The sequence below is a fragment of the Scyliorhinus torazame genome, chromosome 18 (assembly GCF_047496885.1).
Source record: "Scyliorhinus torazame isolate Kashiwa2021f chromosome 18, sScyTor2.1, whole genome shotgun sequence".
Lineage (NCBI taxonomy): Eukaryota > Metazoa > Chordata > Chondrichthyes > Carcharhiniformes > Scyliorhinidae > Scyliorhinus > Scyliorhinus torazame.
In genome coordinates, this window is record NC_092724.1 from 83,881,494 (window position 1) to 83,896,450 (window position 14,957).

A 14,957-nucleotide genomic window follows, 5' to 3' on the forward strand; every position below is an offset into this window, starting at 1 on the left:
CCACTCTGTCTATGCCCCTCATAAATTTTGTAGACCTCTATCAGGTCTCCCCTCAACCTCCTTCGTTCCAGTGAGAACAAACCGAGTTTATTCAACCGCTCCTCATAGCTAATGCCCTCCATACCAGGCAACACACAGGCTCATCCGGAACGACTAGATCGACCCCAAAATCGCACCATGCAGACCTATCAGCCCTTGTACATCCGAGAGTATGGCATCCGGGAGAAGATGACGCCTTGGAGTCTGACTCCCAAAGCGAGAACCCCTTTGCGACCCTGTTCGCAACTGATAACTGAGGTGTCCAGAGATGTTTAAAAAGGAACCGCTTGGGAGAAACGGTGTCCTTTCTGATGGAACCTGCAGCATGTTGTTTAATGTTGTTCGTTACTGTTATTGTTAAATGTTGTTTGTAAGATCGGAAATTTTTTCCACGGCCCCACGCCTTATTTGTCTGCAGAAACCGCTGAGACCTTGCCAGCCCCGTTCATAACTGCTCTTCTGGTTCGAAGGTAGAACCATACGGTAGCATTGTGGATAGCACAATCGCTTCACAGCTCCATGGCCCCAGGTTCAATTCCGGCTTGGGTCACTGTCTGTGTGGAGTCTGCACATCCTCCCCGTATGTGAGTGGGTTTCCTCCGGGTGCTCCGGTTCCCTCCCACAGTCCAAAGATGTGCAGATTAGGTGGATTGGCCATGATCAATTGCCCGCAGTGTCCAAATTGCCCTTAGTGTTGGGTGGGATTACTGGGTTATGGGGATAGGGTGGAGGTGTTGACCTTGGGTAGGGTGCTCTTTCCATGATACGGCAACCCCCCACGATGACTACATTTCTTGCCGGTTGTCAGGCAGTGGAGAAACGGCATTGGTCTCCACCCTGCCCGAGGACCTGTAGAAGCCAGGTATTTTGAATACAACTAGTATAGGTAAAAGATAGCTGTTTAAGCATAAATATTAAGCCCCAGTTTTAAATACCCATTTATACAGCATAATTCACTTTTACTGAGGTCCGTTGTTCTGGCAAATGCATATTTTCAAAGTCAGTGTGACATTAAAACACAAGCTGTACCAGTAATCAGATCAAGGACGAAGCAGGCACCAAAGCAACATGAAGGCACCATTGTTCACAATGCAGATAACAGCTAAGTCAGCAGAAGACCAGTTTTTGTTGGTAAAGATTTAGCAGAATATCACATTCCATAACATGCAGACATGAAACAATTAAAAGCTAATGTTGCACATTGAAGATGGATGGCTTGCCATCAAATCAAATGTGTTCGAGTGTAACCCAAACCAATTAGGATTATATTGGGGTGTGATTAGATGACTTAAGACAGATATGAAAGTGTATAACTGAAAAGTTTCCCCCCTCCATTTTAGTCTTTCTGTTAGTTTGTTAGTGGTCTTTTTCGGGGTGTTAGTCTGTGTCAGTGATGTAGTCAGTCAGAGTGTTAGTCTGTCTGTCCTTAATTATTTGTCTTTAATTTTGGGGTTCTGTCTTTGATTCAGTCAGTCTGTTAGTCCACTTTTGACTTTGAGTTTGAGTTTAGCTGAAGATTAGCTCTCTCTCTCTTCATGTTTCATTTCCAGAATTTGACCTTTTAAAAGTTACTTTCGAGCTGTCTGCCTAAGCAAAAAAGATGTCTGTAATTCTCTGAAAGCTTTGAATTGTCTTTTAAATGACTTTCAAATTGTAATCAATAGAAGACAAATAAAACAATTATTTTTGGCACCCGAGAAGTTTTAACTGCAAATTTCTGCTGAGTCCCAGTAATCGCAAAGTGCTACTGGTAACCGAATAGTAGAAATAATATAAATTCCTTCAACTTTACACAGTCGAATAATACTAGGAATCCAACAACTTGGCATAGTCCAGAAATATTACAAATCTTACAACCGGTCGTAGTGCGCCAGGACTTTGATTCATCAACTAAGCTTCCCCCAACTTGGCGTAGTTAGGCACGTTTTTTTTTTTTGATCCCTTCAAATTAAAGATTCCATCAGGACCCCACCCCCTCTGGTCAGCTACACTCGGGTAGAGCACACACGGCATTGGTCGCCTTCCTGCCCGGGGATTCCATCCAATTCTTACCCGTCGCAGCCCATACGCATCTCATTTCGGCACTCTTGGTTCAAAAAAGTTGTGTTTTTGTTTTCAGGTTGCCATCCCTCTGCTATTTACATCCTCAAACATTTGGATGGTAAAATCGCACAGCCTGCGAGACGGCTCGCACTGTTTCAGTATTTTTAAGTGTGTCTTGTCCTGAATATTCGGGTTTTTTTTTTTTAAATGAAGGAGTCACACATGGTGACAAATTATAAAGGGAGAATTGGCACTAAAGGACAGACATACTAACGCACGAGATATTAGCCAAGATAGTAACAGACACTATGCTTGATCCATAGAACCCAGACGCTCCAGGAAAAGAGATGAAATGGAAAGGAAGAGACAAAAAGAGAAAGAACAACAACAATGAGGACATCCTCCGTGTTGATCACCACCATTATAACGCATGAGGAAATGGCCAAGGAGAGCCTACCGCGCTCGCACCCCGGTATGCAGAATGAGATCCCCTATTTTCGGTTTTCACCAGGCCCCCGAACCCCTTGATCTACAATAAAGACCATTTGTGTTACATCTTTTGTAATTAAAGAAATGGAAATATTGTACACCCCTGTGCTTGACTGCCAAGCCAGGAAAAATCTAAATGCTGCTTTTATTTTCTATTGATTAGGAAGTTAATATGACTGAATGTTTAGTGAATGTAGTTTATTGAGGACAGTTACAGGTACCGTTTTTTTTTTCTGTTGTAATGCATGTCCCTGTCTGACATAGCACCAGTTAGAATGTTAGTTAAAATGTTTCTTGCATAGTTATGGTCAGTGTAGAGGCCATGGAAGAGTGCTCGCCGGGTCAGGGAATGAAGACAACGCAGTTATGTGATCCTTCACGCTTCGCATTAGGGATCACAAGGAGGGTGTGTAGCCACCTGGGTTGGCCACTTCCCGACTTAAAATGGAGAACCGCAAAGGCTGAAGGGAAATTCAGCCAACACAGGCAAAGACTAGCAAAATGGGGACTCTTCTTCCGAGGTAGTATGGGCTGAAGTTAGAAACACGAAAGGAGAGGTCACCCTGTTGGGAGTTTTTTTATAGGCCTCCTAATAGTTCTAGGGATGTAGAGGAAAGGATGGCGAAGATGATTCTGGATATGAGCGAAAGTAACAGGGTAGTTATTATGGGAGACTTTAACTTTCCAAATATTGACTGGAAAAGATATAGTTAGAGTACAATAGATGGGTCGTTTTTTGTACAGTGTGTGCAGGAGGGTTTCCTGACACAATTTGTTGACAGGCCAACAAGAGGCGAGGCCACGTTGGATTTGGTTTTGAGTAATGAACCAGGCCAGGTGTTGGATTTGGAGGTAGGAGAGCACTTTGGGGACAGTGACCACAATTCGGTGACGTTTACATTAATGATGGAAAGGGATAAGTATACACCGCAGGGCAAGAGTTATAGCTGGGGGAAGGGCAATTATGATGCCATTAGACGTGACTTGGGGGGGATAAGGTGGAGAAGTAGGCTGCAAGTGTTGGGCACACTGGATAAGTGGGGCTTGTTCAAGGATCAGCTACTGCGTGTTCTTGATAAGTATGTACCGGTCAGACAGGGAGGAAGGCGTCAAGCGAGGGAACCGTGGTTTACCAAGGAAGTGGAATTTCTTATTAAGAGGAAGAAGGAGGCCTATGTGAAGATGAAGTGTGAAGTTTCGGTTGGGGCGATGGATAGTTACAAGGTAGCAAGGAAGGATCTAAAGAGAGAGCTAAGACGAGCAAGGAGGGGACATGAGAAGTATTTGGCAGGAAGGATCAAGGAAAACCCAAAAGCTTTCTATAGGTATGTCAGGAATAAGCGAATGACTAGGGAAAGAGTAGGACCAGTCAAGGACAGGGATGGGAAATTGTGTGGAGTCTGAAGAGATAGGCAAGATACTAAATGAATATTTTTCGTCAGTATTCACTCAGGAAAAAGATAATGTTGTGGAGGAGAATGCTGAGCCCCAGGCTAATAGAATAGATTACAGTACGAAGTCTTACAACACCAGGTTAAAGTCCAACAGGTTTGTTTCGATGTCACTAGCTTTCGGAGCGCTGCTCCTTCCTCAGGTGAATGAAGAGGTCTGTTCCAGAAACACATAGACAAATTCAAAGATGCCAAACAATGCTAGGAATGCGAGCATTAGCAGGTGATTAAATCTTTACCGATCCAGAGATGGGGTAACCCCAGGTTAAAGAGGTGTGAATTGTCTCAAGCCAGGACAGTTGGTAGGATTTTGCAGGCCAGATGGTGGGGGATGAATGTAATGTGACATGAATCCCAGGTCCCGGTTGATCCATGTTTGTGAGGCATGGGATCCTAGCCGAGAGACTGGAGGACTGCGTACACAAGCTGGTGGCAGAAGATCAAAAGGGCTTTGTCAAGGGTAAACAGCTATTGTCGAACATCAGGCACCTGCTGAACGTGATCATGGCCCCATCCAGAGAGAGAATAACATCATAGAATTTGCAGTGCAGAAGGTCATTCAGCCCATCGGGTCCGTACTGGCCCTTGGAAAGAGCACCCCACCCAAACCCACGCCGTCACCCTAGCCCCATAACTCAGTAACCCCACCTAACCTTTTTGGATACTGAAGTGCATTTAGCATGGCCAATCCACCTAACCTGCAAATCTTTGGACTGTGGGAGGAAACCGGAGCACCCGGAAGAAACCCACGCAGACACGGGCAGAACATGGACTCCACAAACAGTGACCCAAGTCGGGAATCGAACCTGGGACCTGTGAAGCTACGGTGCTAACCACTGTGCCGCCCATCTGAGGGGATCATCTAGATTAAAAGCAAATTACTGCGGATGCTGGAATCTGAAACCAAAGAGAAAATACTGGAAAATTTCAGCAGGTCTGGGAGCATCGTAGACCTTTTGACAAAGGGTCATCTGGACTCGAAACGTGAGCTCTTTTCTCTCCCTACAGATGCTGCCAGATCTGCTGAGATTTTCCAGCATTTTCTCTTGGTTTCTCAGAGGTGATCATCTCCCTGGACACAGAAAAGGCCTTTTGACAGAGTTGTATGGAAGTACCTCAGAGCGGGTGTCACCATCTGGGTGAAGCTCCTGTACAGCGCGCCCACAGCGAGCATACAGACAAATACCACCCTCTTAAGTAGTTCCAACCGCACAGTGGCACAAGGCCACTGTCCTCTCTGCAATTCGTCCGAGCGATCGAGCCACTGGCGATCGTGCTCAGGGCGGCAAAGAATTGGAAGGGGCTCCAGAGAGGAGACAGAGCACGGAGTCTTGCTCTTATGCGAATGACCTACACCTCTACATCTTGGACAAACCAACAAAGCAGCACAGAGGGAATCATGGTGCTCTCATGAACGTTTGGCGCCTTCTCGGGCTACAAACTCAACCTGGGTAAAAGCGAGATCTTTCCAATGAACCTGCAAGGGGGAGGAGCAGAGCTAGAGGGACTGCCATTTAAACAGGCCTGGCACAAATTCGCTACCTGGGCATCCAAATCACTCATGACTGGACAGGGATCCAAATGGAACCTGACCAGTCTGGTGGAGGAAGCAAAAAAAAAAAAAAGGACCTGCAGAGATGGGACACATTCCCAATCTCCCTGGCAGATGATCAAGGTGAACGCACTGCCGAGGTTCCTCTCGCTGTTCAGATCCATCCCGATCAACATCCCAAGGCTTTCTTCAACTCACTGGAAAAACTGATGATAAACGTTGCAGGGACTGTTTGACAGGCTGACAGTGGGGAGAGCGGTAGGGCAACTGCGTAGGGCAAAGGGGTGCAATACGAGTATGGGGTGAAGGCGAGCCGCATGCTGGCGCACCAGCTGCAGACGCAGGCTGCGTCCAAGGAAATATTTAAGATACGGACTGGGGCTGGGGATATGGTGTCGGAGCCAGGAAAGATAAATGAGGCATTTAGAGAGTATTACCAGGGATTTTATGAGGCGGATCCATGGGGAGAGGAGGGGGACATGGGGCGGTTTCTGGACGAGCTGGAATTTCCCCAGATGGAGGAAGCAAAGAGGCAGGCATTGGAGGAGCCCCTGGGGCTGAGGGAGATGCTGGATAGAATCAGGGGTATGAAGTCAGGGAAGGCCCCTGGGCTGGATGGGTACCCGGCGAAATTTATAAGTAATTTGTGGCGGACCTGGCACCACATCTGTTGGGGGAGCCAGTCGATGTGGTATATTTGGACTTTCAGAAGGCTTTTGACAAAGTCCTGCATATGAGATTATTGTGCAAAATTAAAGCGCATGGGATTGGAAGAAATGTATTGAGGTGGACAGAAAACTGGTTGTCAGAGAGGAAACAAAGAGTAGGGATTAATGGGTCCTTTTCAAATTGGCAGGCAGTAACCAGTGGGGTACCACAGGGATCGCTGGGACCCCAGCTATTCACAACATATATTAATGATTTGGATGAGGGAATAAAATGTAACATCTCAAAGTTTGCAGATTACACCAAATTAGGTGGGAGGGTGAATTGTGACAAGGATGCAGGGATCTGACAGCAAGATCTGGACAGGTTGGGCGAGTGGGCAAACCAATGGCAGATGTAGTATAATTTGGATAAGTGTGAGGTTATTCATTTTGGAAGCAAAAACAGGAAGGCAGATTATTACCTGAATGGTTGAAAATTGGGAGAGGAGAGTTTGCAGCGGGACCTGGGTGTCCTTGTGCACCATTCGCTGAAGGTAAGCATGCAGGTGCAACAGGCAGTAAAAAAGGCTAATGGTATGTTGGCCTTCATTGCAAGAGGTTTCGAGCATAGAAGCAAGGATGTGTTGCTGCAATTGTGAGGCCACATTTGGAGTATTGTGTGCAGTTTTGGAGACCATCTCGGAGGAAGGATGTTTTTGCTCTCGAGGGAGTGCAGCAAAGGTTTACCAGACTGATTCCAGGGATGGCGGGACTGTGATACGAGGAGAGATTGACTAGGTTGGGATTGTTCTCGCTGGAATTCAGAAGAATGAGGGGGGAGTCTCATTGAGACTTATAAAATTCTAACAGGACTAGACAGGGAAGATGTTACCAATGATAGGTGTGTCCAGAACCAGGGGTCACAGCCTGAGGATTCAGGGTAAACATTTCGGACAGAGATAAGGAGACATTTCTTCACACAAAGAGTGGTGAGCCTATGGAATTCATTACCACAGGAAGTAGTTGATGCTAAAACTTTGAATACATTCAAGAGGTGGCTGGATATAGCACTTGGGGAGAATGGGATCAAAGGCTATGGGGAGAAAGCAGGATGGGGCTATTGAGTTGGTTGATCAGCCATGATCGTGATGAATGGCAGAGCAGGCTCAAAAGGGCCAAAAGGCCTTCTCCTACTCCTATCTTCTATATATCAATGAATCTATGATGGGCTGAATTGCCTCCTTCTGCACTGTAAATTCTATTTCGCTATCGAACACGGATGTGAAAGTATTAGCTAAGTTATTGGCGGGGAAGATGGAGGACTGTGTCCCGGGGGTGGTTGCAGAAGATCAAACAGGCTTTGTGAAGGTAGGCAGCACGCAAGTAATATCAGACGGCTGTTGAATGTGGTGATGAATCAGTCGGGGGCTCTGGTGCCAGAAGTGGTGGTGTCCATGGACGCGCAAAGGCATTTGATCGGGTAGTGGCAGTACTTGTTCGAAGATTTGGGTTTGGGCCGAGATTTGTGGCATGGGTGCAGTTGCTGTATGTGGCGCCAAGAGCGAGGACAAATGATATGAGCTCAAAGTTTTGACTTGTACAGGGGTACGAGGCAGGGGTGCCCACTCTCACCGTTGCCGTTTGCACTGCGATGGAGCCGTTGGCGATGGCTCTCAGGGGGTCAGCAGAGTGGCGGGAGATTATATGGGGACAGAGGGAGTATCGGGTGTCGCTCTATGCCGATGATCTCTTAGGCCTGCTGGGGAGGTTTGGAGAATTCTTGGAGTACAAACTGAATGTCGGGAAAAGCAAGGTAATTTGGGGGGGGGGTCATTTACGGTAGCGAGGGAATGGATGGGGCTCCATAAGTGGAACTTAAAAAAGCTGGTGGAGGAGGCCGGGGAGGATCTTAGGAGGTGGGATACACTGCACTTAATGTTGGCGGGGAGGGTCCAAGTGATAAAAATGAATATTCTGCCGAGGTTCTTGTTTATTTTTCAGGCTCTCCCGATCTTTATACCAAATGCCATTTTTCGTAAAGTGGACACGATCATCTCGGACTTTTTATGGGCGGGGAAGGTGCCGAGGGTGGGGAGGACCCTGCTACGGAGGCAGAGGCAGCAGGGTGGTTGGGGGGGGGGGGGGGGGGGGGGTTGGTTGGCATTGCCGAACTTGCTTCATTATTATTGGGTGGTGAAGATGGACAAGGTGCGGCGGTGATGGGAAGGAGAAAGCATAGAGTGGGTTAGGATGGAGGAGGAATCTTGCAAGGGGTCTAGTTTAAGGGCTATGGTGACGGCAGCATTGTTAATGGATCCGGGTATGTATTCAAGGAGCATGGTGGTGCAGTGCACAGCGAAGATATGGAATCAGTTGAGGAGGCATTTCAGGATATAAAGGATGTCGGTGCCAACGCCCTGTGCGAGAATCATGGATACGCCCTGTGCGAGAATCATGGATTTGAGCCGGGGTGGATGGATAGTGTATACAGGAGGTGGAGGGAAGTGGGGCTGGTCAAGGTGAGGGATTTGTATTTGGAGGAAGGGTTTGCCAGTCTGGAGGAGCTCAGGGAGAGGGTAGAGCTGCTGAGGGGGAGTGAGTTCACGTATCTGCAGGTTAGGGACTTTGCGCGAAAGGTCTGGATGGGGTTCTCCAGGTAGCCAGGATACACCCTGCTGGAGCGACTGCTGCTTCCGGATTTGGAAGGGGAGGGAAAAATTGGGGATATATACAAGTGGCTGGGGGAGCAGGGAGGTGAGCGGGTGGTGAAGATCAAGGAGAAATGGGAAGCGGAGTTGGGAATGGAGATCAATTGGGCAGTATGGAGTGAGGCGCTGCGATGGGTAAACGGGACCTCCTCTTGTGCAAGGGTGAGCCTGATACAGTTTAAAGGTGGTGCACAGGGTGCATATGACTCGAGCAACAATGAGTGGGTTCTTTCAGGGGATAGCAGATGAGTGCGAGAGGTGTGGGCCATCAAATCACGCGCACGTTTTGGGCTTGCGAAAAATTGGGAAGATTCTGGGTGAGAGTGTTTGCGGTCTTAACCAGAGCAGTGGAGGAGGAGGTGGACCCGGACCCTTTAGAACATAGAACAATACAGCGCAGTACAGGCCCTTCGGCCCACGATGTTGCACCGAAACAAAAGCCGGGGACTTATCGCCCTTTGGGGCGATATTTGGGGTTTTAGAGAAGCCGGAGCTCATGGAGAGGAGGAAGGCCGATGTCGTGGCTTTTTCTCCCCCCGATTCACGGCGCCGAATTGTGCTGGAGTGGTGGTTGGCATCGCCACCAGGGGTAGCGGCATGGTTGGGTGATCTGTACGACTTCCTGCGGTTAAAGAAGATAAAAGTATGAGTTAAGGGGCTCAGCAGGGGAGTTGAGAAAAGGTGAGACCGTGTTTGTTGAGCTGTTCGTCGCAGGGGGGTAGGGGAGGGGGATGAAAAAGGGGAAACATCTGTACAGACTGTGCAGTTGATTGTTGGGAAGTATTTTTCCCCGGGTGTTTTATTTGCTGTAACCTGCTTTGATACATGTTTGTAATAAAATATGTTTTATAAAAAAGAAGAAAAACTGATGATGGCTTTGGTGTGTGTGTTGGGGCCAGATGCTGAATGGCGAGAATGGAGGAGGGCGCCTGCACGAGGACCTCCCTCCGGGCCCTGGCCACGACAGCGCTCCCATCCGCACCGAGCAAATACTCAACGATCCCAGTGATGATAGCAACACTCCAGCCATGGAACCAACTGTGACAGCACATCGGACTAACCAAAATGTCCGTTAAGGCCCCCCATCTGCAATAATCACAGGTTCCCGCCAGTGGCAATGGACGGCACCTACAAAAGGTGGAGATAGGATGGAGGGACGCTCACAGTTAGGGACTTCTACACCGACAACACACACTCGAGGAACTAACAGACCTAAATGAGCAAGTTCTTCCCGGAGGTGGAGGAAAAATGTGAACGCTGCCAAGGAGGCCCAGCCAACTACACCCACATATTCTAGTCTTGCCCCAAACTGGTCGGGTTCTGGACAGCCTTCTTCGAGGCAATGTCCAACGTGGTGGGGATGAGGGTGGAGCCGTGCTCGAGAGTTACAGTCTTCAGGGTCTCAGAACAGCCACATCTATTCATGAGGAGGAGGGCTGATGCTCTTGCCTCCCTAATCGCCTGCTAGAGAATCCTACTTGGCCGACAATCAGCAGCACCACCCAAAGCTGCTGTCCGACCTGTTGGAATTTCTCCAGAAAAGCCTGGAACTCTCTCCAGAATAGCACAGTAGGCATAGCTACATCACAGGGACTGCAGCATTGCAATAAGGCAGCTCACCGCCACTTTCTGAAGGGCAACTAGGCATGGGAAATAAATGCTGGTCTAACCCACAACCCATATATGGACTTTTTAAAAAAACGTCTAACCGAAAGACAACACCACTAACAGTGTAGCACACTCACAGTACTACACTGGAACCTCAGCATTGATTTTATGTTCATATCTCTGGAATTCTTTAACTCGGAGCTGGCACTCAATGAAATGTTATAATAGAGTACAGTCACAGAATGTTTACAAGGAAATCATTCAGCCCATCATGTCCATGCTGGTCAATGAAGAGCTATCTACCCTAATCCCACCTTCATGCATGGAGTCTACACATTTTCCCTGTGTCTGCGTGGGTTTCCTCCGGAAGCTCCGGTTTCCTCACACAAGTCACGGGCAGCACGGTAGCATTGTGGATAGCACAATTGCTTAACAGCTCCAGGGTCCCAGGTTCGATTCCGGCTTGGGTCACTGTCTGTGCGGAGTCTGCACATTCTCCCCGTGTGCGTGGGTTTCCTCCGGGTGCTCCAGTTTCCTCCCACAGTCCAAAGGTGTGCAGGTTAGGTGGATTGGCCATGATAAATTGCCCTTAGTGTTGGGTGGGGTTACTGGGTTATGGGGATAGGGTGGAGATGTGGCCCTTGGGTAGGGTGCTCTTTCCAAGAGCCAGTGCAGACTCGATGGGCTGAATGGCCTCCTTCTGCACTGTAAATTCTATGGAAGTCCCGAATAACATGCTTGTTAGGTGAATTTGGACTTTCCCTCAACACACCCGAACAGGCACCATAGTGTGGTGACTTGGGGATTTTCACAGTAACTTCATTGCAGTGTTAATGTAAGCCTACTTGTGACACTAATAACAATTATTATAATATTATTAATGTGTAGCTCTACAGGTCACAGACCATCATGTAGATGTCCTAGTACTTTTAAAATGACAATAGTTTACCCCTCCACTGAGCTTTCAGGCAGTGAGTTTCAGGTCTCTACCATTCTGTGATTAAATGTTTCATCTCCCCTCCAATCCTTTTAATCAAGCTAATTACTTCAAATGTAATAAAATGTAACAAAGGGGCTGGTTTAGCACAGTGGGCTAAACAGCTGGCTTGTAATGCAGAACAAGGCCAGCAGCACGGGTTCAATTCCTGTACCGGCCTCCCCGAACAGGCACCGGAATGTGGAGACTAGGGTCTTCTCACAGTAACTTCATTGAAGCCTACTTGTGACAGTAACCAATTATCATGTTTCGACCCTGTTTTTGACCCATCTGTGACAGTGAATAGGTTGCCCCCCCCCCCCCCAATCCAGGCTCTCAAATGTTATATACCACAATTAAGTTGCCCTCAGTCTCCTCTGTTCCAAGGACAGCAATCCCAGCCTATACAATTTTTCATCAGTCAAAATTTTCCAGTACTGATAAACATTCTCATAAATCTCCTCTACACTCACACCAATGCAATCACACCCTTCCTATAATGTAGTGACCAGATCTGTATGTAGTATTCAGTCTCAGATCAAACTAATATTGTATGTAGCTGTAGCATAACCTCCCTTGTGTTACATTCTATGACTCATCTCACAAAAGGCAAACTACCATACATATTCCTTCTTAGCCACATTATCAAACAGTCCGAGACCTTCAAGGACTGGTGGATACATACTTCAATGTTCCCTCCACACAACTCCACACCTACTTATTCTGGAAACACTTTCCACTGGCAAGAGGATCGGCAACAACAGTATACAGACTTAGCTCAACCAAAACAGCTTTTTCAAAAAAAAACACAGCTAGCTGTCATGGTCTGGAGTGCAAAGCATGACAGGGGAACAGAAGTTGGTTCAATAATAAGTTCCAAAAATGAACCAATGCTTGGAAGGGAGAACGATGCCAGTGATGGGAAGGAAGTGGGACATGCTGGGCTTCATAGGAATCATAGAATCCTTACAGGGCAGGAGGAGGCTATTTGGCCCATTGAGTCTGCACCAACCCTCTGAAAAGAGTACTCCACCCAAGCTCACTCCCCTACTCTATGCCAATAACTTCTTAACCTACATTACTCATCATTTTGGACACTAAGGGGCAATTTATCATGGCCAATCCACCTAACCTGTGCATCTTTGGATTGCAGGAGGAAACCAGAGCACCTGGTGGAAACCCATAGACCTGGGGAGGAAGAGCAAACTCCACACAGTCACCCGAGGCCAGAATTAAACCTGGGTCCTAGCGCTGCTGTGCCACCATGCCAACTTTTTCAAAGAGCTGACAGGGGCACAATGGGCCAAATGGCCTCCTTCTTTATTGTATTTCTACATTATAATTGGTAAATATAAAGAGCATCAAAAATAAATGTCATTAATGAGAATACAATTAATACAGTTATTTAACTAACATAATTCATACATAGAGGTGAATCCCCCAGACAGGCCCAGGTGAGTGACTGCAGCCTGGACCTGACTTCCCACTCCCCTCCGCCCCAGTACCTCTGGTTGCCGGGCTCCCCAAGCCTGTTGATTGCCATCTCCCCGCCGGACTGATGAAGAGAAGCGTCTGGAAAAGGCTCGACAGCGACTGGCAAGGCTCCGCCCCTTTTAAAGGGACAGACTCCCCGTTACCCGCTGGTCCAGCTTCTTAAAGGGCCACTCACCACCCCCTGCCCCCACACCAACAAGGCAATCACTGCTCACATGAGCCTCAATGGGATCACAACCCCTGGATGAAGGTACAAAAGACCTGGCTGAGGGGTATCAACATCAAGAAGTAAAGAGTTTATACAAAACCAAAATAAAAAATGTAAGTGTGCAGCTTAAGTCAGGAACATCAGTGGAGAGAGAAAAAGCCATAATTTCAAGCTTTTATCAGAAGCTTTCTGAGCATTCTCAGCACATTCTGTTTTGAATTGAAAAAACGTACATGTTTTACATGATGTGCATATTTGTGATGGCATAAGGAACATTTACAGTTCAGTTATCCAGTGTCCTCATCAAACACTAGCGAGCAGGACCTCCGTGAGCTTCCTGGCGATGCCAGAAATGCAATCCAATGTTAATTGGTCCACTTAAGGTCCTTAAGGACTTCACACCGCAAATAATGGCTCGCCAGGACTGTGCCCTCACCCCACAAACCACACACCCCTCGTCTGCTAACAAGGTAGAGCAGCACTTAAACAGGTCTTGCATAACCACCCCACACAGCTCACAGCCATGGCGCTGAGAGCACCTGCCCCGCGATTCAGGGATACCAGACCTGGGGAGGCTCCTAGAGGCAGTCGAGGCCAGGAGAGATGTCCTGTTCTCCCGAGGATCCCAGAGGGTAAGCCACAGGACAGCCAATGCTGCCTGGGAGGAACACGCAGCGGCTGTCAGCTCAGGCTGTGTCACCAGAAGGACCGGCACCCAGTGCCACAAGCTGGTCATCGACCGACACCGGGCCGCAAGGAAGAGTTGGCACCGGACCCCCCACCCAGGAATGCGCCTAGCACCACGCCATGCCCTGGCCCAGCCATGCTGCTCACGCCACCCCCTCCCGAAGCCTCCCCCCCAAGAACCTATCCACCCTCACCCCACAAACCAGACACCCCCCACCCCAAGCCCCCAAACCCTCCCACTGCCCCTCTGGGGGTGAACGACACATGTGGCTAATGATGCCCTCTCTGTGTCTCCGCAGGAAAAGTTGTCCCACAACAGTCAGGAAAGGGCCCAGACAGGCAGAGGGGTGTCGGACATCAGAATCCTCACCACCTTCAAGGAACAGGCCCTGGAGGTTATGGGGGTGACCGAGGACAGAGCGGTCATCAACATGGAGGTCAGTGCATGGGGCAGAGGTGAGGAGCCACCGGTCCCCACCCAGATGGACTGCCAAACGTCAGTTGTTAATGCCATACAGACTGACCCATCCCTCCCAATGACGACATGCCCATTCTCCCTCAGGACCTCCAGCCATTGGCACCGGCCCATCCAGGGTGGACCCTCCCCCAGCCTCCCATGAGAACATTTTGGAGGAGACAACTTTCATCTTCACCCTCCACCAGCGCAGACACGCACCTCAGTGGGCAATGGTAGTGGTCAGGCTTCTGGGGCACATTCTGGTGAGCACCACACAGCTGCTGATGTATATCAGGTGAAGTCAGGAATACCCATGCAAGACAGCAGTTGGAGATCTGGTGGATCCCAGGACCCAGCTGGGTTCCAGTCAGATGCTGAGCCTCTGGAACAGGTTTACCTGGAGCTGTTGCAGAGTATAGGGTGCGGCCGTGATATTCAGAGGGGGATGTCAACGACACTCCAGCAGATTTAGAGGAGTCCCAGAGGCTATTGACGCAGGAGATGCCACCGGCAATGCGTGGCACCGAGGCCAAAACTCCGAGGGTGGCGACCGCAGTGCAGAGCCTGATGCACAACATCAGCAGCATGAGTGGAGGTG

At 48.6% G+C, this 14,957-nt stretch overlaps 1 protein-coding gene across 3 annotated transcripts in view; it reads right to left on the reverse strand.

The window, feature by feature from the left end:
- LOC140395333 (WW domain-binding protein 2-like) overlaps nucleotides 1–13,141 on the reverse strand; it is a 174,541-nt gene extending 161,400 nt beyond the window's left edge. For 2 of the 3 annotated variants that reach the window (XM_072482969.1, XM_072482970.1), the window contains exon 1: nucleotides 13,019–13,141. In XM_072482969.1, the coding sequence (XP_072339070.1) occupies nucleotides 13,019–13,056 (38 nt within the window). In that variant the 5' untranslated portion in view covers nucleotides 13,057–13,141. The remainder of the gene's footprint in view (nucleotides 1–13,018) is intronic. The other variant, XM_072482968.1, reaches the window with a different exon arrangement.
- Nucleotides 13,142–14,957: the final 1,816 nt, after the last annotated feature.